Source organism: Ovis canadensis, chromosome 2, assembly GCF_042477335.2.
Source record: "Ovis canadensis isolate MfBH-ARS-UI-01 breed Bighorn chromosome 2, ARS-UI_OviCan_v2, whole genome shotgun sequence".
In the NCBI taxonomy this organism is placed as follows: Eukaryota; Metazoa; Chordata; class Mammalia; order Artiodactyla; family Bovidae; genus Ovis; species Ovis canadensis.
The window spans coordinates 39,819,073-39,845,245 of NC_091246.1; the positions used below are offsets into that span (position 1 = coordinate 39,819,073).

A 26,173-nucleotide genomic window follows, 5' to 3' on the forward strand; every position below is an offset into this window, starting at 1 on the left:
ACTGTGAAGGGGATGAGGTGGTAACTAACAGTATTGTAGTAATCATTTCACAATATACATGTGGCTCAAATCATCATGCTTTATAGCATCAACTTACACATGTTGTATTTCAATAATATCTCAAAAAAAGCTGGGGGGAATCAGTAAATAAAGGAGTATGTAATTTCTGGATGTTTATAGCTCTATAAATATTATAATATTACTATATACAGTTTTTTACAAGAGAAACTACACGTTCAACATCCAATACAGTAACTCCCAGCTTGCTGGGCTGTTGGGCCTGTAAGATGAGGCTAGTCCAAATTGAGATGTCCTATAAAACACACACCAGATTGAAAAGACTTAGTATGAAAAAAAAAAGAATACAATCTGTCTCATTAATTACATGTTGAAATGATAATATTTTGCATGTACTGGGTTAAATAAAATATAATAAAAATTAAATTAGGCCTTGAAATTGGGCTGAGCTTGAGGTACAAGATGCTCATAAAATTATCTACTAACTATGAAATATGTTATGATGAATCTCTGAGCAAATACAAAATCTGAAAATTTGGACCTGTGAGTATTCAACTTATAAAACACTGCCAACTTCATGAAAAATGAATAATTAAATAATTGTCTGAAAGTGTAAGTTCCCATTCATTTTTATTTAAATCTAATTTTATTAACCCATAATTACAGGGACATGTTAACCCACAATCAAGTATTCACTGAGGGCCCAGTACATACACAGATATTCATGGAAGTGAAAAACACCCATATATTAATAAATTTCTATGAAATGTATCCCTTTTAAATGAACTTGCTCACAAAAATTCTATTGTAAATCTGGCCCATTATTTTCACTTTCTTTATTTAAAAATCAATCTGTTTATTAGGTATTGATTAATGAGAAATTATGAAGTTTCAGCATTTACATTTGCCCTTTAAGCACAAACATTACAAAATTCCATCTTCTCTTTTCTGTAGTGAGTGAAATTCAAGTACTGCAATTGCTGCTCCATTGCACCTTTATTTTCCTCTCAGAAAAATCCCCAGCCCCTCCATTAAATTAGATGATATCTGGAAAGTAGGTTAATAGCAATTTAAAAGGCTGTTAAAAACAGGAGGTAGAAAAGACACAATGAGAGGAAAGGGATTACTGATTACTAATTCTCTCTGGTTAAAGTGAACAGGGGGGAATATTATTGAAAGAATTCATCTTTATTAGAGTAAAATTTTGCAGAAGGCATTGCCAAGATCATTTCAGGACTCTGGACAACTCCTTGGCAAGCAGTTCAACTCAGGCCAATCAATCAATTTGAGAATATTTGGTTAATTAGAGTACCAGATTTTTTTAAATGGAACAGTCTGAAAGTCGTTTTTAATGGAACTCCCATGACATTACTAATGTTAACCGACTCCACCCTTAATCTGGTTGCTTTTTGTCTTGGTAGTCCAGCTCTTTACGGAGCCTTTTCAGTGAGATGAATTTCATGCAGATACATGTATATAGAGAGGAGTTTATATGTGTAATTATTTATTTTCTACCTGTCAAAGCGAATAGAAGACATCATGGCTAGTTACTTACTTTTTAGGGGGATGCCTGGACTTTTGATTTTTATAGGTAATTTTCCTTTGTGTTGGCCAGTTGAGGTTTTACCTTTGCTGATACCCAGCTTTCTTTTCTTTTTCCAGGAAATGCTATTGAAAAGAGCTGCAGATCTGGTGGAGGCACTCTATGGAACACCACACAATAACCAGGTTAGAAGTTCACATCCTACACTCTCTTGAGATTGATTCTTTTCTTTTTTTTTTTAATTGAAGTATACTGATCCCTGGGCTGGGAAGATCCCCTGGAAAAGGGAAGGGCTACCCACTCCAGTATTCTTGCCTGGAGAATTCCATGGACAGAAGAGCCTGGCAGGTCACAAAGAGTTGTAAAGAGTCGGACCCAACTGAGTAACTCACTTTTTTCACACAGTTTATATAGTTGATTAAGCCCAATTCCTCACTTGCTAGTCCAAATGGTAAAGAATCCACCTGCCAGTGCAGGAGACACAGGAGACATGGGTTCGATCCCTGGGTGGTGAAGATCCCCTGGAGGAGAGTATGGCAACCCACTCCAGTATTCTTGCCTGGGAAATCCCTTGACAGAGGAGCCTGGGGGGCTGTAGTCCATGGGGTCAGAAAGAGCTGGACACAACTGAACACACACAGTTGATTTACAATGTTGTGTTAGTTTTAGGTGTACAGAAAAGTGATTCAGTTATACACACACATATATATATCTTTTTTCAGATTATTTTTCCCTCCAGGTTATTGCAAAATATTGAGTATAGTTTGACTCCTACTGCTCAATACAAACACTCACCTCCACCTGCCATTTTGTAGGACATCATTCTGAAGCGAGCCGCGGACATCGCTGAAGCCCTCTACAGCGTCCCCAGGAATCCCAGCCAGATCCCAGCTCTCTCCAGCTCCCCAGCTCACAGCGGCATGATGGGCATCAACTCATACGGCAGCCAGCTCGGGGTCAGCATCTCAGAGTCAACACAGGGAAACAATCAAGGTGCTGCCTTTCTCAGACTCAAAATACAAACATCTTATGCATTTAAAAGATTGGCTCTGCTGGAGCTGAAAGAAGTGAACGTTTGATTCTTATGTCATGAAAAGAGTGTGTCCTATTCACAACCAGGCAAATCAAAATGATTGCCTGAAGGAAACCCAGGAAAAATGCTCCATCAAAGTGATTCAAAGTACCAGAGAGGGTCCAACTCTCTCTCTGAGCCCGCCTGTGTGTCTATCCATACTTGTTTTCCTCCTAATAAACACTTTACTTGTCTCACGACTCAAAAAAAAAAAAAAAAAAGTGCCCAGGTAAGCAATGCAGTCATTGGATTATCTCAACATTAGATGCATTGTTAGATTTTCAGCTTTATAAGTACCAGGTAGAATCCTTCAATGGAAATATTTAAGGATATGATGAAGCATTATGAATTTAGAAGAGTTTAGGCTTACTGCAGCCAGATGTACAGGTATTATTTGAATAAAATGTACACTTCTGCTATTGTAATCATCAAAGTGAATAACGGAAAGCAGAGTTATTGCCATTATTGTTACCTGCACCCAAATTGCTAGTACCAAGGGTGGATGGCTTGTATTTGTTTGGTAGCCTCTGTTTGTATATTATCTCCTATATGAATATATACAAATGTATGCAAATATATGGGAAACTCTGGTGGCTCAGTGGTAAAGAATCCGCCTGCCAATGTAGGAGATGTAGGAGATGCAGGTTCGACCCCTGTGTTGGGAAAGATCTCCTGGAGGAGGAAATAGCAACCCACTCCAGTATTTTTGCCTGGGAAATTCCATGGACAAAAGAGCCTGGAAGCTTCAGTCCATGGGGTTGCAAAGAGTCGGACACAACTTAGTGGCTGAATGCACACGCACATACATACAAATATGTATAGACAGCAACACAGCTAACTGTGCTTTCATATGTAAAACTATTGTGTAAAGATTTTTGTCACTGAGATTGATTTCATTAAGGTGCTACACTTATCATAAGTAATTTTTTTAAAAGGAGTAAATGTTTCTACTGATATCCCTAACCTTGGGATCATTTTATTTCTAATTTTATTCATCCATTACAAGGGAATTCCTCACTCTCATGCCTAGGGCAAGTTCTTCTTACAGAAATATGGGTGGGACATTATTACCTTTTGTCCCCCCAAATTTGTGTCATTTCTTTAGTACCCTAGAGACAGTTATCCAACCTAAGTTAGTTCAGGCTAGATTAGGTAATGTCTCTGCTAGGGTTTCAGAAATATGGGGAGAAGCAATTCCACTTATGGACTGGCTCTCCCTTGCATTCCATTGCTGATGCTTCCAAATCTTTGGTCAAAGGACAGCCCATTTAGATGAACTTGTCAATGCATTTTGAAAACACTCCCCACCTCACCCAGCAGGGCATGGTAACAACTTCAAACTTCTATAGCTGTGATCAGTAGAATGCTAGTGGCCCTTGCGATGTTACTAGAATGCCTTTTCCTTACCACACCCAGAAAAGATGCTCTGGTCTGTGAAATTTGGGAAACACTAGGTTAGCAAAGTTAAACCAGTTTATTTATTCTCTGTTGTTGCTCAGTTGCTAAGTCATAGCCAACTCTTTGTAACCCCATGGACTGCAGCACAACAGGCTCCTCGATTCTTCACTGTCTCCTGGAGTTTGCTCAGATTCACGTCCATTGAGTCGGTGATGCTATCTAAACCATCTCATCTCTCCCGCCCCTATCTCCTTTTGCCTTCAATCTTTCCAAGCATCAGAGCCTTTTCCAATGAGTCAGCTCTTCGCATCAGGTGGCCAAATTATTGGAGCTTCAGCATCATGTATGAATCTTCAATGAATGGCCACAGTATGCACCATCTTCCAAGCTTCATTTGACCAGAGAATGCTTTTCTCAGTGACACCCATCAGTATCTCAGAGGGCTTTAGTGTTACGTGAGATATGATTTGGGAGATGTCACTGCACGCTGCCCCTTAGTCAACCACTCCTCAGTGTGAGTTGGAGATGTTGACTGCAAACGGGAGAGAGGAGGAAGGTTTTGTGAAGAATGGGGAAGAGATAGGAAGTTATGAAAAGTCTGAAGACAAACTGCAGACCTCCCCCTACAGCCCGCAGTCAGCCTGGTGGAATTCTATAGACTGGGAGCTTTGTGCACCTACGCCACCATATTTGGTCTCTGCTGTGTGTGTGAGTGCACCTGTGCATACAGGCTCATTTATCTGGGCTTCTCTTTGTTGTCCAGGATACATCCGCAACACGAGCAGCATCTCTCCACGGGGCTATTCTTCCAGCTCCACCCCCCAGCAGTCTAACTACAGCACCTCCAGTAACAGCATGAATGGCTACAGCAACGTCCCCATGGCCAACCTGGGTGTTCCAGGGTCACCGGGATTTCTCAACGGCTCCCCCACTGGCTCCCCTTATGGAAGTAAGTGCCTTGTTCCTCAGGCCAGCTCTCCCTGCCTTTCTGTCCCTGGGTTTTACTGTCTAGCCTTTTGAGAGAGAGTAGCATATCTACATTTCAGACTCACGGAGGTATGGTCCCGTTTGCTGATGAAACATCCTTCCTACCATTTGTACCTCTTCTTTAGTGGACTTGGGCTTATTGGTTTGTGCTGTGCTATGTTGCTAAGTCATTTCAGTCATATCTGAGTCTTTGTGATCCCATGGACTGTAGCCAACCAGGCTCTTCTGTCCGTGGGATTCTCTAGGCAAGAATACTGGAGTGGGTTGCCATGCTCTCTTCCAGAGGAGCTTCCCAACCCAAGGATCAAACCTGCATCTCCTGCATTGGCAGAGGGTTCTTTACCACTAGCACCACTTACTCAAAGCCTTTCAAGAGAAAGAAAAGGAGTGAAACTATTTATTCCCTTATTACAGAGAAGCAGTAGATGTGATCTGTGTGGATGGGAACGAGAAATTAAGACTCCATTTCAGTTAACATGCTATATACTTTTAAAAAGTTTATTTGGCTGTGCCAGGTCTTAGTTGTGGCACACAAGATCTTCAGTTCCCTGACCAGGGCTCATTGAACCTGGGCCCCCTCCACTGGGGCCGTGCAGTCTTAGCCACTGGACCACCAGGGAAGTCCTTCTGTATACTCTTTATTAGGTACTTTCAGATATAGTGTTTTATTTAATCTCGACAAGAACTCTCTGAGGTCAGTATTACCTTCTTGTCATCAGCAAGGAAGTTTAGGTACCCAGCAGTTAACTGACTTACCCAAGATCACACAGCTAGGATACAGCAGGGCAAGAATCTGGACAGAGCAGATAGCTTCAGTTTTTCTGTGTAACACATCATCTCCCTTCTCGCTTTGCTACATGGCTCTTACCTCCCTTATGTACCTCCAGAGAGATGGAACTTGACTGCTGGTGACTGTGTAATATATGGGGGCAGAAGTTCTTAATCTTAATCTGTGGGTTAACTGCAAGCTAGATGTTCCGTGTGCATGCTAAGTTGCTTCAGTCGTGTGCAACTCTTGGTGACCCCATGGACTGGAGCCCACCAGGCTTCTCTGTCTGTGGGATTCTCCAGGCAAGAATACTGGAGTAGGTTGCCATGCTCTCCCCCTAGGGGATCTTCCTGACCCAGGGATTGAACTTGTGGTTTTTACATCTCCTGCACTGGCAGACAGGTTCTTTACCACTAGTGCCACCTGGGAAGCCTAAGATGTTCTAGGAAATTATGAAAACTCATTTGTATGGCCCTGGGGGCCAAGCTGGGACCTTGTAAAATGGTCCCAGGAGGTTGAGAGAAGATGCTTTTCATACCCCAGAAAGGGACCACTTCAGGGCAAAATATAAGCCGTCCTGTAGAGTCTAAAGATTGAGTGACATGTCCATAAAATGCCACACCTGATTGCAAGGCTCTGCTGAGACCCCTCTGTGCAGCTCTCTCTGCTGAGAATTCTAGTGCAGCTCGGGACATAACGTGCTCAGATCTGGAGGCCACCGCTCTCAGTTTTTGGGCCTCTGGTTCCCTGGGGACACTCGCCCAGGAAGTATTTCTGGATTATCTGTTTGATTCATTACACTCAGCACTCTGTTCTGTGTGGTGAAGGTACAGTAACAAGTCGCAGAGGTAGCAGAGGTTGGTTCTTCCAGGACAACGAAACTCTTGTTATTGCAGATGTTACTGAAAGACTGTGGTGGGGAGGGGGTCTGGCTACTCACCGCTCAGAAGCCGACAGACAGGCCAAGTTGGTGGAAAGGAAAATTTGCTTTATTTCAGATGCCAGCAACCATGTGGGGTTGGGGGAGGGTGGCACACGTCTGTCCAAAGGCTGACTCCACTACCCCTCCTCCCACTGACAAGCACTGGGTCAAGAGCTTTTATAGACAGAAGGTGGGCAGGGTGGGGGACAGAACTAAACCCTAGAAACAGTAGTCAGCTCTGTCAAGTCAGCTTCAGATTGGTCATTGGTAGTCTGACCAGCATCATCTTGACTGTTTCAGGTACAGTTAATCTTTAGTTCTGGGGTCCATTTGTTCCCATTTCTCTGTGGCAAGTTCTCAGAATTGTGGCAGCTCATGTCTGGGTACAGTCTGATCATCATGTAGTGACTTCTCCACCTGGTGTTTCAGTATCTATAAGACAGCTCACAGGGTAGGACTCAGAATATTATCTATGGCCCTTGAGAAAGAACTGAAAGTCCTTGACTCTGCTCAGTGACTACATTATTATTATTTAGTGTCCTCTATTTTCCTTTGTTTCCACATTTCTCTGATTAAACTTATTCTTTGACTAAAGTTTTCCACAGACAGAAAGGCAGGCAGAGGACAAGGAGTGGAAAGGGCCATTTCACAAAGACATGCGTTCTGCGTGGTGACCTATCAGATGGTCCAGGTCAATTATATCAGAGGGACTGAGGAAAACAAATGGTTGTTTGCTTCATTTATTTCCTTACTTGTTTTTACCTTCTCTTGTTCCAAAAATGTATGGGGGGAATATTAATAGTCATAAGAGCAGTATGAAAGTATAAAATGGAAACTATAAGAAAAAAAACATGGACAGGAAAATTGGATGAATCTAAGTGTTAGTGTGGATGCCTTTGGGTCTGTTCAAGGGAGTCATTAACTTGGTTCAGAGGCTTACAACAGCGGTCCCCACCCTTTTTGGCACGAAGGACCAGTTTCGTGGAAGACAATTTTTCCATGGACTAGAGGGGCAGGGAATGGTTTTGGGATGATCCAACCACATTAAACTTATTATGCACTTTATTTCTATCTTGCAGCCATCTCAGGATATTCCACTTTGATTTTAGGGTTAGGGTCACACTCCTGTGAGAGTCTAATGCTGCCACTGATCTGACAGGAGGCAGAGCTCAGGTGGTAAGGCAAGCGATGGGGAGCGGTTGTAAATACAGAGAAGCTTTGCTCCCTTGCTGTTGCTCATCTCCTGCTGTGCAGCCCAGTTCCTAACAGGCCATAGACCAGTTCCTAACAGGCCATAGACCAGTTCCTAACAGGCCATAGACCAGTACTGGTCCTGGGGATTAGGGACCCCTGGCTTACAAGATAGTAAGGCAAAGAGAGAAACACCATTTGTTATAAAATTCTACATCCACACATTAGTAGTAATAGTAGTAGTCAAAGCTCAGGAGAAACTTGATTTTTCAGTGGCTGAGACCTTGGAGAGATTCTCCCATGCATCCATGTGGAGAGCGGACCCCATGTGCAGAAGGGACCACATCTTAATAGACCCTACCAGGGATGCAAGGGCAGAAGAACCACTGTGTAAATAATGTGCCATGATAACGGTCACAACAGTACAAGTAATTTACAGTTACATTCAACCTTACAGTCCAACAAGCATGCTCACACACGACTTCAGTCAGATCTTCACAAGAACCTTATGAAAGGGGCTTCCCAAGTGGTGCTAGTGGTAAAGAATCCACCTGCAATGCAGGAGATGCAAGAGACATGGTTTTGATCCCTGGGTTGGGAAGATCCCCTGGCAGAGGACATGGAAACCCACTCAAGTACTCTTACCTGGAGAATCCCATGGACAGTGGAGCCTAGTGGGCTACAGTCCATAGGGTTGCAAAGAGTCAGACACAGCTGAAGTGGCTGAGGATGCACACATGGGTATAATAATTTACTATGTGTATATAATTAACATATTTATATAATTATATTCATTAATATAATTTATTTTACTAGTATCATCATCATTTTCCCTTCTAAGACATGAAGGGTTATTAACTGACTTACTCAAGGGCTCATGCCCAATAAACAGTAAAAAATGGGGCTAGAACATGTGTCATCAGTTCCAGGATATCATGTTTTTAAATTATTCAATCATATTAAAGATATTTCAGGTATTTATAGCATACTATTGGGCTGAGCCATAGGAAACTATCTCTTTGATGCCCCAAAATGTGCAATTTCATTATGGTTATAAATTTATGAATAAAATGTGTAGGTTAGGTTGAACTATGTGAAACTGTCATTTTTGTAGACCAAAAATAGTTAATATAGGGACTTTCCTGGTGGTCTAGTGGTTAAGACTGTGTGCTCCCAATGCAGGGATCATGGGTTCAATCCCTGGTCAGGGGACTAAGATCCCACATGCACATGGCATGGCCAAAAAAAAAACCCCACAACAGGTTAATATTAACAATGTACGGTTAAGTGTGGTGATGAGGGAGGGAGAAAGAGGAAGGTAAGACAGGAAGGGGTGGATGGGGTGTGGATGGACAGAAAGAGAGAGAGAGTGAATGGATGAATAAAATTGCCCACCAGATGTTGATGGTATGATGTTTCTTACTAGATAATTCATTCAATAGGAAGGGACCCTTCCCATGCCAGCCAGTGACAACTTTGTCCACTGTCCTTTCTTGATCACTCAATCCCACTGCTACAAGAAAATAGTAACACCCCCAAGTCTTCAGATCACCCATTAAAACAAGAAAGCATCCACAAACAGAAAGAGGAAGGCTCCCTTCCCAGAGGGAGGGAAACATATTAGATAAGGTCCTCTTTTATTTCCTACTGGGTCTGTGAGACCCCTTTCACCTTCCTTTTTTGACGGAAGGTCTGAAGGAATTGCAGACTTGGAATGGGATTCCGAACAATGCATTCTATTACAATAAAATTCCATTCTGTGAAAAAACCGACTACCCCATGGAGTCCATTACAATAGCACATGACCTGTATTTCTACCCACCTAAGTCTCAAAGTCTCTGGGAAATACAAAAAAGAAAATAAAAAGCTCAAGAGATACCATTTCATCAGTTCACAAGTTCAGTTCCTTGTGTCTGAAAACACCCTTCTGTGATTTTTCCTTTTATTTTTTAAACTAGTCTGATGTGGCCAGGGCATGCCATGGAGGAATCGCTTGCCAGAGACGTTAAGAAAGAAAGAACGTCAAGCCTCTTGGTCACGTTGGCTTGCTTTTGCGGCCAATGCAGTGTATCAAAACCCTGCATCTTCACTGCTTTTGCTCTCACACCACTTCAAAAATGGCCAAACAGATGTTTTTTCAATTTCACATATGAACTTCACTTCCTGGCGGTAGTGGTGTGTGCCAAGTTCCAGCTCAGTGCAAGTTTTTATGGCTGAATTCTAAACCCCTGACAATAGGGGGTAATAATGAAATGCTGACAGACCCCTTCACGCCAACAAATGCAATGGCTCGATGCGAAGAAGGATGTGTGCCCAGTGAGTTCCAGCTGGAACCGTGTGAGCCAATCAATCCTAAGAAGCAGAAAAGTGGTTTTTCCTGAACTCCCCATGTTCACAAGAGATTTCTGGGCCAGAAGCACTGGCCTTTCCTTTGGTCTCTATCTGCAGAGCGAGGTGTCCAGAGAAATTTTCAAGTATGCATGATCAACTTTCCTAAAACGGTACATAGTGGTGTCCCCAAAGATGTTCTACTCAGCAAGCTTGTAACTCCCAAGGGAACCACTTCTTCCAAAGTTAAATAGTTACCAAGCAGTGCCAAGTTTGAAACAGGATCCATACAGACAGAATCCAACCTGTCCGCAGGGATTCTTTCTTTTAAAATTTATTTATTTTTAATTGGAGGATAATTGCTTTACAGTATTGTGTTGGTGTCTGCCATACATCAACATGAATCAGCCATCAGTATATATATGTCCCCTCCCTCCTGAACCTCCTTCCCAAGTCTCACCCCATCCCACCCCTCTAGGTCATCACAAAACACCCAGTTTGAGCTCCGCAGGGACTCTTGCTTCACTTACATACATAGTCTTGGACTATGCCCCAGGCCTCAGGATTTTCATATTTTCAAAAATAAATATCAAGACATTTTTTCTATTGTGGAGTATTAAATGATTATGTAGAACATTGAGAACACAGATGATGATAGCTTTTATTTTATTATTATTTAAAAACACTTATTCATTTATTTTGCTGCATTGGGTCTGTGTTACTGCCTGGGCTTTCTCTAGTTGGGATGAGCAGGGGCTACTCTTCAGCTGTGGTGCACAGGCTTCTCATTGCAGTGACTTCTCTTGCTGTGGACCACGGGCTCTAGAGTGCAGGCTTTAGGAATGGTGGCTCACGGGGCTTAGCTGCTCCAAGGCATGTGGGATCATAGCTCCTGGATCAGGGGTCCAACCTGTATCCCAAGCATTGGCTAGTGCATTCTTAACCACTTGACCACCAGGGAAGTCCTGACAATAGCTCTTAAAAGAAAGCATTACTCCTACCATTAAAACAAAACAAACAAACAACAAAAACACCTTGTTAATACTTTGGTGTGTTTCTATTGTCTTTTTTTTCAGAAAGGGGGGAGAAATCATATGACAAGAAGTTGAACATGACTTGGCAACTGAGCAAAATGACAATTGTAACCTCATTATGGATGCTTTGAAAAGCATTTCTAGATAAAAAAGAAAACAAAATGACATACTTTATTTCTTTGCAGAGGTAACCAGTGGTAGCTTTCAAAGTAAGCCTTGCAGTCATGGATAGATATATTCTGAAAATTGCAGCATCTGCTCTGATGCACAGCTAATGGGCTTCTGCCATAAGATCAATGAAAAAGAGAGTAGAAGAAAAATGACAAAATTCTCAAAGTCACAGATATGAAGCTAGGCTCCATAAAATTTATCAGTGATATAGACCTGTGTTCTAAGAATGGAAAACAGATATTAGGAGTGATGTTTACATTGCAAAGTTAACTACAATCAACGAGGTTTTCCCTGGAATTTGTAAATTTATTGGTGCTTTGCTTTTTTTGTAGCAGAAAGGTTAACAGGTAACCTTGTTTACAGGCAGTTAAGCCTTAGATTGAAGAGAAATGTTAATGTCAGGAAAGCTATTATGTCTATTGCTAAGGATTGTATTATTTTTTCCCAAAGAAGTAAGAGATTTTCCCATTTGTTTCTTTTAACAGCTTTTACTGTTTTCTGCTACATTAAAAGTAATACACATTCATTATAGAAAATTTTGAAAATATGGATGAGTAAAAGGAAGAAATTCAAGAATTTTCACAATCCTGTCCGTTAGATAATGTCATTAAAAATTTGGATGTGGGAATTCCCTGGCAGTCCAGTGGTTAGGACTCCAGTCGCTCACTGAGGAGGGCCCAGGTTCAGTCCCTGACCATGGAACTAAGATGCAACAAGCCACGTGGTGCAGCCAGAAAAAAGGATGCCTATCACATCCTATTACACTTTTGCTTTGTATGTTTTTTTAAAAAGTAAAAGTGGGTCTATATTATTATGTATTCTGCTTTACTCATCTGAGGATGCATATCTTTCCATGCCATTAAATATTCTTCTCTAATCTTAGTTTTAACATTTGCATAGTGTTCCATTTTATGGATTTAATATAGTTTATCCTATTGCTAGATATTTCACTTATTTCCCAGTTTTTCATGATTATAAAAATGTCCTTGGATTTTTTTTTTTTTGCACATTTATGATTACCTCCTTGGAATTAATTTCTGGAAATTAAATTACTGGGTTAAAAGACATGGACGTTTTCAAATACTTTGATACATATTACCAAAGTTCCTCCAGAGAGGTTAGCACTCCCCTTAGAAAAGGACAGTATCTGTTTCCCTGCCCTCTTAATTTTTTCTTAATCTTTGTCAATTTGGCAAGTGGAAAATAACATCTCATTACTGTTTTAATTTGCATCTGATTACTAATTGGTCTGACCATTTATAGGTCTATAAAGGCCTTTTGGTTATTTTCATTTTTCCTTCTGTGACATTTCTTTTCATGTCCTTTGCCTATTTTTCTATTGGGATATTTTCTGATTAGTTTATAAAAACCTATTAGCTACCGAGGATCTGAATATATCTAGATAAATTATGAAAAATATTTTTCCTAATTTGTCACTTGCCTTTTCTGTATGTGTTATAGAAATTTTTTGTCACATGACAAATCTATCTTATGATGTTCTGTTTAGGCTTTGGGGTGGAAAGGATGAGTTAAATTATATAACTTCCTCATTTTTCTACTAGCTCCTGTATAATTTTGTTTTTAAAAATAACCCTTTAATCTATTTAGATTTATTTTTGTGTTTAATATGAGGAAGCACTCTAAATTTTGTCTCCAAATGGCTAGTGTATTGTTCCTATATGTTTATTTCCCCACTAATTTGAAATGTCACCTTTATTAAGTTTTAATTCTCCTATATATCCAGGTCTATTTCTGGATTCTATTTTCTCCAAGGATTTGTCTGCCTATTTCTATGCTGGTATAACACTGATTTCATTGGTGTAGATCTATAATAAGTTTTAACGTCTGTTAAGATATTAAGACTTCTTTAAAAAAATTTTAATGAAACTTCTGGCTCTTACAGCATTTTTTAAAATAAACATAGAAATTATGTTTGCTAACATATGCATATTAAAATTCCTTTTAGGATTTTTATTATAAAAGTATTAAATTTGTATATAATCTGACATTTTGCAAAAATTTTGTTTAAAATATTTTCAGTGGGTACTTTGCAGCTCTGTGTTTATTCAGCTCTGCAGCAGTTTTATGTCGCTTGGTAAACATAAAGTCTATCTGAGATGACTCCTTTCCCACTGAGAGGTGGCCATGCTAATAAGCATGCTTTAGGATCTGTTACTAGAAATGACTCATATGCTGAATATAAGGGGAATTAAGTATATGTATGCATGTGTGTGTGTGTGCCTAATTCATGTTACAAAAACCCTCCTCTCTCATGCTGTATGAGGGGAGATTCTGCTATTGCAGACCCAGAAACCAAGGCGCCATTTTGGTACCTACATGGATCACATGGTATGGCAGAGACTGGATGGTGGTCAGAATCAGGGGTTTCCACGTATCAGCTGTCCTTTGGCCTCTAATTCTGTGCCTTACAGAAAGAGGAGAGGTCCCAGCCACTCACCCTGTGCGCACACACACATTTCATTGATGCTAAAACCAAGGCTAGAGAGGAGACTGACTTGGACCGTGAATAAAATCCATTCTCCAGGCTTAACCCTGTATCCTCTCCCATGTGCATGCATGCTAAGGTGCTTCAGTCGTATCTGACTCTTTGCCACCCTGTGGACTGCGACCCCACTAGGCTCCTCTGTCCATGGGGTTCTCTAGCCAAGAATACTGGAGTGAGTTACCATGCCCTCCTCCAGGGCATCTTTCTGACCCAGGGATCGAACCCCTGTCTCTTATGTCTTGTGCATTGGCAGGCAGATTCTTTACCACTAGCGCTACAAATACCACCAATTTTTTTTTCTTTTGAAGACTGGGATGTATTCCAGTGCTTCCTTTTGCATTGCCCTTTAAATCAGAACCACTTCAGGATGAGCAGTTTTTAGATAAAGCTTTTTTTTTTTTTAAGTCTTTGGTTTGTAGATCGGCTGTAAAAGACATTGCATGGGAGGCATGCCGTATTATTGCTTTGCATATGCAATTGTATGAACACAGCCGAATGTCTATGTTTATAGGGAGAGGGGAAAAATGAGGATGGAGTCTTGCAAAGGCCATCAGAACACTGGACCTCCAAAATTCACCTTATACTTGAAACATTAACTCACATTCATGTCCTCAGTTTCAGATTTACTTGTGGACTATCTGGACTACTGATGATATGAAGTATAAGCCAGCACTCTTAGCCTTTATTATGGCCTTTGCCATTATGTTCCAGTAATTCTAAGTCATATGACTTGGGACAGTTCAGAATTCTGGACACTATGCTAGAATGAGTCCCTGAAACTTGACTATATACTATAAAATGCTATCTCTAACAGTTTTACATGTGTGAACTCAAGTTTACCTCTTTTTCGAGCAAATTGAACCTGGAAGAAAATTATCTTCTTGTATGATGTAAGTTGGTGGAGTATCTGACATTAAGAGGTGGGGCACTTTGTTGTGTAAGTTGCCTTTATTTTTCTTGGAAATCACAACAGTTAGCTTTTGGCTTCCTTGAAGTCATTTTAATGTTAATACTGGTGTGTTTTTTTCCTACACATTACATCAGAGGAGGCTGACTTGCAGCTTTATTTCCCAGGAGCTCTGGAAGTAGAGGGAGATGGGAGGTAATCTCTTCAATGTTAATAAACTTTTACATTTAATGAGGAAGTGGCCCATAGAGATGGCACGCTCCAAGAAGATGCCTACCCTACAGAGCAAATCTCTGGTGCCCTGAGAACTGCCAGGGAGGCACATGGCTCCCAGGCAGGATTACATTTTAGGATTAAAAAGAAAAAAAGAGGTTTCTGTTTTTTAGTAGACTTGATCATTTTTCAGAGGTTGGTCTTAACCTTCTTGTGTTGAGCTTCTGTTGGGTTGGCCAAAAAGTTTGTTTGGGTTTTTCTACAATACCTTTCAGAGAAATCCGAACAAACGTTTTGGCCAACCCAGTACTTGTGGATTAAGACCTATCAAATATGACCTCCTGCTGATGCCTTCCTGACTCTTCCAGGCAGAAAAGCACCCGGCCCAGATGTATCTCCTTAGCATCATGTTTGCTCCTCCAATAGGATGATGACCCTACTCATTGTTTCATTTGTCTATTCCTTCCAAGGGACAGGGCAGGGTCATTGTCACATTCAACTTCTCCTCAAATCCCTGGAATCTGGAACAATGCCTAGAACAAACGTGTAATTTTGCAATCAGTATGTACTCTTTGTGTGTACTGAAGAAAGAACGAAACTCCTAGATCTTCCTCTTTCTAAAGAAGGACTGTCCTTTGCTTTCCAGTCATGTCATCAAGTCCCACTGTTGGATCTTCCAGCACATCCTCCATCCTCCCGTTTTCCTCTTCAGTTTTTCCTGCTGTCAAACAGAAGAGTGCCTTTGCCCCTGTCATCAGGCCCCAAGGCTCCCCTTCGCCTGCCTGCTCCAGTGGCAACGGAAATGGATTCAGAGGTAAGCATGCTGTAGCACCTTGGGAGTCAGCGTGGTCCATGTGCCACAGAGTCCGCAAAGTGAGAGCAAACAGCCTTGCATCCTTCTGTGTCTCTAGCCATTTCCCTACAAAGAGACGCTTTGGTGTTTTCATCGTGGGACCAGCCTGGCTTGTAGAACTGGGCTAGTTCTCTATCCTAGGGCAAGATGGGGGGAATAATAGAGGAGTCAGACGACTCTGCAAGGACACAGAATTAACTATGGTAGGGTGGTGGCTTAGACGGTAAAGAATCCACCTGCAGTGTGGGAGACCTGGGTTCAATCCCTGGGTTGGGAAGATCCCCTGGAGGAGGGCATGGCAACCCACTCCAGTATTCTTGCCTGGAAAATCCCCAGGGACAGAGAAGCTTAGTGGGCTATAGTCCACAGGGTTGCAAAGAGTCAGACATGACTGAGCAACTAAGAACAGAGCCATGTGGACCCTCCAGGAGTGTCTGGACTCTCCAGATGTTGCCTTTTTTTTTTTTTTTTTTAAAGCTCTGCTAGGTCGTCACTGCTGTGCAAACTCTTATCTAGTTGCAGCAAGTGAGGGCTGCTCTCTAGCTGTGGTGCGAGGGCTTTTCTTGTTGCTGAGCACAAGCTCGAGAGCGCCGGGCTTCAGTAGTTGCGGCTCCCCGTTTCTGGAGCACAGGCTCGGCAGTTGTGGTGCATGGGCTTAGTCCCGCCACAGCACATGGGTTCTTCCCGGATCAGGGATCAAACCTGCATCTGCTGCATTGGCAGGCGCATTCTTTACCAATGAGCTGCCGGGGGAGCCCTCCAGACCTCGCTTTCGACGAGACCATGTCACTATTTCCCTTAAGGTACCTGACCACCACAGCAGGTGCCACATGAACCGGCTTGCCACCCACACAGCATTCCCAGTGCCGTGGCACCAATGGACAAGACCTATCAGAAGCAACCAGCACATTCTGAGAATTCTGGTTTTCATGCTGGTGAAACTGATAGCAGGTGCCCAATCAGGGTGGGGTAGAGAAGAAAGGAAGAAAGATACACTGTGTCTAAGAACAAGCATTAGTATCACCCATCAGACCTGTTCTTCAGTGATGTCCTAAAATATAACGTGACATGATGTAGCACGCATATGATGAGCACATGAGAATCTAATCACCTCATTGTGAATGGGAGCAGCTGATGGCTCGAGAGAAAATTGGAAACTGCTGAGCGCTGGGGGAGCCTGACGCCCCACATTATTTTTAGGCTGCTCCTTGTGTCTTGACATGCAAACATTCACGACAGGCGGTGTTGGATAAAACCAAAGAGGGCAGAAGTTTGGGTAACCCCTTGTGGATCAAAGCCTCTGAGGTCAGCACAGCCTCGATGGACTGTGTTGACCTTGGAACTGCTTCTGCCTGGTGGCTTTATGATTGCATGGGGAATCCTGAGCCTTGTGTGTTGGGGGGATACTTGTGAGGGTGTCTTCGCTAGCTGGGCTGAGCACGGTTCTGCGAGGTATGGCATGTTCCTGCCACATTTCTACCATTAGAGTGATGGTGCCTCCTCGAAGTCAAGTGACTTGACAGACAAACTGTGAAATAAGATTTGAAAACCCAGCCCTCAGAAGAGCCCCTGAAAATTCTTTTGCTTCTAATGAGACAAAGCAGCTGGGTCTACATGCCACTCAGCATGGGAATAGTTGGAAACATCTGTATATTTGAAGGGGAAAAATACATGTATATATTTTGCTTTTCATCCAGATGTCAGATTCAGTGAGAAGCAGGCTGAGCCTGTAGCTGAATATCTCCACTTCCTTGTCTCTCATCAAGGGCTGGTGGTTTCTAGCCTAGCATGATGGGACATGTCCAGAACTTTCCCCAAGATGGCCTTACCTGCAGACTGGAATAGGAGAACAGTTGCTGGGTTTTAAAAAATTCATTTATTTTTAATAGAAGGATAATTGCTTTACAATATTATGTTGGTTTCTGCCATACATGAACATGAATCAGCCATAGCTATACATATGTCCCTTCCTACCCACCCCTCTAAGTTGTCACAGAGCTCCGGTTTGAGTTCCCTGAGTCATACAGCAAATTCCCACTGGCTATCTATCTTACATATGGCAGTATATAAGATATAAGTATATATTTTGTATCGGAGTATAGGGGATGACTCAGTGGTAAAGAATCTGCCTGCCAATGCAAGAGATGTAGGTTCAATCCCTGGGTCGGGAAGATCCCCTGAAGTGGGGCATAGCAACCCATTCCAGTATTCTTGCCTGGGAAATCACATGGACAGGGAAGCCTGGTGGACTACAGTCCATGGGGTCGCAAAGAGTCAGATGGGACTTAGCAACTAAACAACAACATAGCTGATCAACAATTAGTTTTAGGTGAACAGTGAAGGAACTCAGCCATACATATACACATATCCATTCTCCCTCCAAAGTCCGCTCCCATCCAGGCTGCCACATAACACTGAGCAGAGTTCCCTGTGCTGCATAATAGGTCCCTGTTGGTTATTCATTTTAAGTATAACAATTGCTAAATTTTTGCCACATCTTCCCCTTCCCCACCACCTCTTCAGCAGTGATGTCTCCCCTTTCCAAGTCTTATGGTTTTAGTCATGTCCCTTAAGTCTGGTGGGGGCCACACAGGGCTCATCAGGGAAACGTAGAGTGAGAGGCCCAAGAAGGACTAAGGGTGAGTGCAAGTGTCAGAGGAAGAAAGGGAGGGTACGGGTTTTCTCTCCCTCCAGCCAACTCTTGCCAATTTTCAGCTTCACTTGGAGGAAGAAAAGTATAACTTGACTGCCACCTGCCACCCCTCTCTCTCGCAGGGACTGAGTGGAGGAGCAGAGCTAGTTGACTCAGATTTCTTGGGTCTTTGGTATCCAGGGTGGCCCACCTAGGAGTCCTACCTGGCTCTTGGCTCTCAGAGGCCAGGACCAATTTTTCACTGGCTGCCATGGCCTAGAATCCCCACTGTGCTGGTGGCTGCATGCCCAAGGCCCTCTGTGGTCCACTGGTCAGAATGGAGTTGTGTGACCCTATGGACCATAGCCCACAAGGCTTCTCTATCCATGGGGTTCTCCAGGCAAGAACACTGGAGTGGGTTGCCCTTCCCTCCTCCAGGTTGGAGTCTTAAAACTCCCTCCAAATTCCCTTGGTGATTTGAACCTTAAGATGGAGGAGGAGGATGGGGAGGGGCCGGAGAAGGAGAACAGAATAAAAAGGACACTTAAATTAGGAATTGGAGACTAAAAAACTTAGAAAGAACTATGAAAATATAAAGTTGTGTATGCAGAAATAAGAGAGAATTCTTTGGAGAACCTCAAAGACTACCCATGGTGGGAAGAACGCTGGCACAATGGAACATGACATTAATCAGATTTCCTTGTTCTACACTGTATGTCCTTGTATATGAACTTGATTTCATCAGATGTTGCTGGAATTGGAGCTCAGCCTCCCACATGCTGGAGCATCCATACTAGTCACTGTCATCCAAGAACCTGGGGTTCCTAGACTGTTAAACAGGAGAACTGATTGCTCTCTCTCAAGGTTGTTGAGAAGTTACATGTGTGAAGAACTAGGAAAAGCGAAGGACGTGCCCAGCAGAGAGAGGCTGGGGCTGACAAAGGATGCCTTCCAGAAGGCTTCACTCCAGTTTTTCCTCATTTGGACCAGGTGACCAGCAGTTTAAGGTCCAGCAACACCAGGTGCCCCGTTGGTGCAGAGACAGAGAGAGCCAAGCTGACCTTGAATGTGCTGCCCACAGCCACTGAATGAAGGGATCCTGGGGTGGCAGCGGCTGAATGGCAGGATGCTCCATCTCTTTAGGGACAGACAGTGGGAGAGTGAAAAGGTGGTCTGAGGTGGAGCCTGAAAATCACAGGCTGAGAGGGAGGTTCTTCTCTTCTCCTGCTGTAAGGTGAGGTGGTTTCGGTTGCCCGCAGGAAGACTGCACAGCCAACACTCTCCAAGACTCGTGGACCATGCCTGGACCCCACATGTAAGATGCTGGACCGAGCACTTTACACGAATTATCTTGTTCCAACATCCTGTGAGCCAAAGGCAAAGGTCATACAGTTATCACCATGTCTAGTTAAGGAGCTCACCCAGGACCACAGAACCAGTGACTGAAGAACTTGAACTCAGACATTTTTACCCTAGAGCCTGAGTTCTGGCAGCCCTTAGTCTTTCTGGGGACAGAAATATTATAGTAGTTCCTCTCTTCAGCATTCATCCATACCTACTTTCTACCTGAACCAAAGAGTAACTGTTACAATTCCCATAAAATGTCAAAGGTGAAAAGAAATTGGACAACTGCAGTTACACATTCTCCCAATTAACTTTTGCTTTCTGTCTGTTGGCGACAGTTGCTTTTTTAAAAAAACTTTTTATTTTGCATTGGGGTGTAGCCGATTAACAATGTTGTGATACTTTCAGGTGAACATCAAAGGGCCTCGGCCATACATATACAGGTGTCCGTTTCCCCGCAAACTCCCCTCCCATCCACGCTGCCATATGACATTAAGCAGAGTTCTCTGTGCTATACAGTAGGCCTTTATTGGTTATCCATTTAAAATATAGCAGTGTGATGGGCATGTACACACTGGCAATGGTTTCTACAAGCAAGAAGTCAGGGTCACCACGGAGCAGAGTCTCGCCCACCCAAGTGCCCACCATGACACCAGAAAGAAGCAAAATCCATGAAATATGTTTTTCTCCAGACGTGCAGTGGATCTTGTTCTCAGAGAGGCTCTGCCCTTTTAATAAGCCCTTTAGATAACTCTCTCAAGGATGCAGGAAAAGGAAGGGGCTGATGAGGCTGAAGTGTAATAGACAAGTTAAAGTTGAAAACGTGAGCCCCAGACCTACTGCCAGGGAGCTCAGTGTGCCCTATTCATTTCCCCCACCTTCCATCTCATTTATCAGGCATTCACAGTTGATGAGTATAGATTGTCAAGATAATATTATGCACTATGTGCCAGATTCATTTTCCAGCTCCCTCCAGGAGGAAAAAAAAAAAACCCTCCTACACTCTGGGATAATTACCAGAGTTCCTATATCTCCAAATCATCGGGGAGTGTCCAGAATTGAACTGCCTTTATTGAAAAGTTACATCGATTCAATATATAGTAATACAGGCAAAAATAATTAAGGCTTTGCTAGCTGTGTAAGACCTTAATCCGGATCTCACAAACATTCAATAAAGGCTATATGGGGAGGGAAATAGGCGGCTGACAATCTTGCCTGAGAAGATGAGCTGGCATAGAGAGAAGGGGTAGAGCGAGAGGGAGGAGGAGTGAGGAAGGGAGGGGTAGGAAAGAAGGAAGAAGGAAGGAAGTGGGTGGAGAGAGATGTTAGAAGAAGCAGGAAGAATTTTGGCTATTTGCTTATAAGCCTAGTGAACACCATTCGGCCAAACGCTTCTGTGATGTTTGATAAGCCCTCTAGATGAGGCTTTGACAATAAAACCCAAAGGATCAAACTCTAGATACAGTGTGACATTTGGACACAAGGAAACCACTCTGCCAGGTTCCAAGAATGTGCAAGTTCAGTGGGTTCACCCTCGAAAGCCAAGGCCAGAGGGATGCATTTTGGTGTGTGATTTTTCTACATTGTGCTGACGCTGCTTTATTTCTCATATCAAGGGGACACTTTGAACCTGATACCGTCCAGACAGGCATTTTCCACTTGACCAGATGGATACTGAACTAGGGACTAGGATGGATGGATGGACTAGGGCACTGGACACTGCACTTGGATTGGGGGTGAAGAGTAGAGATTGGGGTGACTCTTAAATTAGGGCTAAATTAAGTTAGCCCTTCTGTTCCAGTGAATCAGCATCCCTTAGTGAATGGGCATCACAGATAGTGAAAGTGAAAGTCACTCAGTTGTGTCCAACTCTTTGCGACTCCATGGACTGTATAGTCCATGGAATTCTCCAGGTCAGAATACTGGAGTGGGTAGCCTTTCCCTTCTCCAGCAGATCTTCCCAACCCAGGAATAGAACCAGGGTCTCCTGCATTGGGGCAGGAGATTCAGGCAGATTCTTTACCAACTGAGCTATGAGGGAAGCCCAGATAGTTGTGCATCCCAAAGGAAGATGAACCAGTTAGAAAACTCATCAAATCTCAGCTAGCATGGATAGAAACCCAGGATGGGTAGAAAGTCTGATTTGTTATAAATGATGCCTTGTAAGTAACTCAATAGGCTTGGCACCTGGAATTTATTTTCCTCTTCCAGCTAAGTGATTTGAAACTGTATAATCTAGAAATTATTTTAGTCTAATAATGAAAACTATCTTATACATATATCCATATTACAATTTAGTACCTGTTTATATGTCAATTATACAACCCATTAATATAAAATACAACATGATTCTTGGCCTTTGAAGCAAAATTTCAGCAAGCTTTGTGTTATGTTCAGTGATTCAGTAAGGCAGGAAGCTTTGTGTTATGTCCAGTGATTAAGGCTTCAGTGCCTCTCCCTGGTTGTCTGCTAGACCAATGCAGTGCTCAGGCACTTCCATTGTGTCCCTGACTCTTTGTGACCTCTTGGACCACAGCCCACCAGGCAAGAATACTGGAGTGGGTTGCCATTTACTTCTGCAGGGGCTCTTCTTGACCCAGGGATTGAACTGAGTCCCTTGCATCTCCTGTATTGGCAGGCAGGTTCTTTACCGCTGCACCTCCTGGGACCTGAGGACAGTGGGTTCCCATATCAGCTGAAGGTACCATCACTCTGGATTGTTCCAGACTGTCCATCCCATCCCCTACCCCTCTCTCTGGGTTCTAGACTTTAATGTAAAGAGTCTCTAAGCCTCATGCTTGTGTCTACTCTTTCTTTGCAGCCATGACTGGACTTGTCGTGCCCCCGATGTAAAGAAGAGGAAGAACAGCTTTCTTATAGCACAAAACTATTTACTCTGATGGACTGATAACAAAGAAAGTGCTAGGAGCTCTCTGGGGAGAGTTGCGCCCCCAGGTGAACATGATGGACTGATCTGGCTTTGCCAGGAGCCACCTCTTAACCTGGTCTCCTGTTTGTCATGTAGCTCTGATGGTAGCTACACAAACTGACCCTCTTGGGAACAAGGACAAAAGATGTCATTGACGTAGTCAGTGCTAAGAGCAGAAATGCAATTCTTTGTTACGAACATTATGAGAACCACCTTCCTATGTTTGTAAAATATTTAAGAAAAAAAAATTGGCAAACGATTCATGCTTAATATTTTGGATACTATTTGTTTTTCTTTGTAGGAAAAAAAAAAGTTGAAAGTTTCTATTTTCTATGAAGCCTTTCAGATACCAATTTAGTTTATGCAGAAAAAAAAAATTGAACAAAACAGGGTACCAGCATGAAAGACTTTGTTAAAACAAAACCTGAATCGAATGATGAAATGTGCTTGTATGTGTGTTTGCTTATAGTTTAATCTCCTTAAATAACAAACAAACAAAAAAAACAAAAAAAGGGAAAAAATTTTAAATGTTTTACAATTATTTAAATAAATAAATGTGTAACTTATTGTAAGTAGAGGTAGAAATTCAGACCTTTTTGGAAGAGAGAGGAATTTCTCTTCCTGATGTAAAATGGAAGTGATGCAAACAGGTAGTAACAAGTTTAAAAGGTGTGTGATTATTACTGCAGTTACTTACTAGACTCTTATTCCCTGTCCCGCATCCCCCTCTTTTTCCATCATTTTATTGACCCACACAGGCAAGAATATGTTCCTTATGTAGAACAACCAGGTGCAGAGACAAAGATGCAAGTCCTTGCACGTACACAAATACTCAAACCCATCCATCCATTCCCAGCTCCGTCTGCTTTCTAATAGCCTACATGTCCCTTTTGGTATTCACTCTTTGTGAATATATAATTTTTAAGAATTCACATTAGCTCCCAACATTCTCCCCTGAGAAGTGCAGAGCATTCCCATCTCAGTGCACCCCTGGCTTTGCAATCCCCAGGAAAAAGCAGAGCTCACCTTAAAGACAGCCAATGTCACGTGACTTCCCCAACCAACTGGCCCCTGTGGAATCTTCCTGTTCAGAGCCCCACATTCCCTCCTCTTTGGTGAGCTGCTTCAGCATAGAGATGTAAGCCCCATAGACCTTCAGAAGCAGGTTTGAAGAAGTTGACTCTGTCTCTCAGACTCCTCCTTATCAACATTAGGATGTCCACATCTTTCCTTATCTCTGCAGATTTCTGCTTTCATGGCATTAAGCTCACCTGGAAAACAACTATGTATCCTGCTTGACACAGTTTCCAGGCAAGAATGTGATAGGATGAGGAAGAGGCAGGTTATAAGCCCTAACTCTCTCCTCTGATATTTGAAGAAATGGAAACCTAGATTCTTAGCAGAGTCAGAGGGTAGGGGCACCCGTGTTCCAAATAGCATATTTCCCTAGGCCTGTGACAGGCTCTCATAAGTTCTGGGACTGGCTCTTAGCAGGAGAAATCTTGAAGGAGCTGCTAACATGGCGCTAAGTCTTGAAAGTCTGTGTGGTCTTGGAGATATATCCAGACTTATCTCAATGGCCAATAAGGATGTCATTTTTTTCCAGGCCAGGGTTCTCCGTGTTGACTGACACCACAGTACAGGCTATACACAGACTTAAGTTTGGGGTATCAGGTTAAGATTCCAATGAGAAATTAATGCAGCTCTCCCGAAAAAAACATCTTCAGTACATCCGAGCCAAGTTTAGGTGATGTCATAAATTCTCCCTCCCTTCCATTTGCCCACTTCTATTTAACCCTCAATGGTCTTATCTGCCTGTATTCCAGGACTACCCAATATGACCCAAATATTATTTCTACGCACATGATACTCCAAGTTTGGAAACCTGGCATGCTTGTAATCATGCTGACTGTCCCTCACAGTCAGGGCCTAAAGCACCAAAAGACAAAAAAGCAAAACAGGGAAACACACACAAGAGAACGTTCCCCAGTGAAAAATCTGATGGGAGAGGAAGAGTGTGGATGACACACACCACCATCCAAAAGTGAAGGCAGAATGAAATTAAGCATGTTTAGACCTGGATTCCAGCCAATCCAACATAAGGAAATGTTTTTTTTTAAGTAGCATTGCTTTTAGAATCTGTGAATTTTGCTCTTGCATGAAGATGAGTGCAGTACTGTCTTCAAAATGATTGTAGAATTTCTCGGTAGCTTTACACCGAAAAATGTGTGTAACTAAATACCAGACATCTTTGACCATTCAGCTAGAACCTCAGCAGCGACAGATCTATTTAAGTGTACAAATGTGTGTAAGGATGATGTTTAGTGTACTAATAAATTAAAAACAAAGCTACTCTGTTCTCTTTAGTCGTTGCTGTTAAATCATTCTGGTTCCAGGTTATTTTTGTGCCACTTGAAATAAGTATTTCTATAGGTAACTACAAATTCTATCCTATCTTTGTAAAAGGAGCTGTGTTAAGATTTTTCATTTAAAGGGACACTTTATTTACTGCATTATTTATCTCTCTCTCTCTCTTTTTTTTTTGTTACAGCATCATATTCTCCCCCAGTTTTTCTTTGCACATTCCAATATGCATGGTTTAAAAACCATCCCCTTCTCTAACTTTTGTACAGTAAGGTCTCATTTTCAAACTGTATAGTTTCATTTTATCATTTCTGCTTTGTCAGTTATATACAGTATAAAGTTGCTATGCACAGAGCTTTTTGTAAAGACAGCTTTTTTTGTTTACTGTTTTTAATGGTCTTACTTATGAAAGAATATCTTGTTTGTAAAATGAATATGTCTACTTCAGTTTTAAACTTTAAATTATCCTAACAAAAAATAAAATTTTTGTACTGTAAAAATAATTTGGAACTTGTCTCTCTCTTTTTTTCAAGTGGGAAAAAAAATCAAGTTTTGGATTTATTCTTTCTTTGGTGGGGGCAGAATTTACACTTAAGTTTGGGGATTTTCACATGGCTGCTAGTTCCTGAACTCTTGTTGGGAAATTTTACTACAGCTTTTGCTTACTTGGTAAATATTCTGTGGTGCTGACTTGGAGGAGAGAATACATATGACTCAAGTATTTTTCTGTATATATTTACGTATCCATGTAGTCAAATCCCTTCATAAAAACCCAAATGATCCTACTTCCAGTGTTGGACTTTGGTTATATAGAATTCTTAGGGTAGGTAAGTAGTCTATTTAGATTTGAAACTGCAAAACTCAACAAATGTTATAGCTGATCCATCAGGTACAAGGTGAAGAACTGGAGGCTGGACAGAGATGTGATGTTTAGTTTTAGATCACAGGAAGAGAGAAAGTCTCATGCCTCTAGGAGGAAATAATTCATGGAA

At 42.1% G+C, this 26,173-nt stretch overlaps 1 protein-coding gene across 1 annotated transcript in view; it reads left to right on the forward strand.

The window, feature by feature from the left end:
• Positions 1-25,681, forward strand: part of EBF2 (EBF transcription factor 2) — a 220,621-nt gene extending 194,940 nt beyond the window's left edge. Inside the window, exons 12-16 of the mRNA XM_069575945.1 lie at positions 1,681-1,746; positions 2,377-2,554; positions 4,795-4,980; positions 15,706-15,873; positions 22,710-25,681. Coding sequence (XP_069432046.1) covers positions 1,681-1,746; positions 2,377-2,554; positions 4,795-4,980; positions 15,706-15,873; positions 22,710-22,741 — 630 coding nt within the window. The 3' untranslated portion in view covers positions 22,742-25,681. The remainder of the gene's footprint in view (positions 1-1,680; positions 1,747-2,376; positions 2,555-4,794; positions 4,981-15,705; positions 15,874-22,709) is intronic.
• The last annotated feature ends 492 nt before the right edge of the window (positions 25,682-26,173 follow it).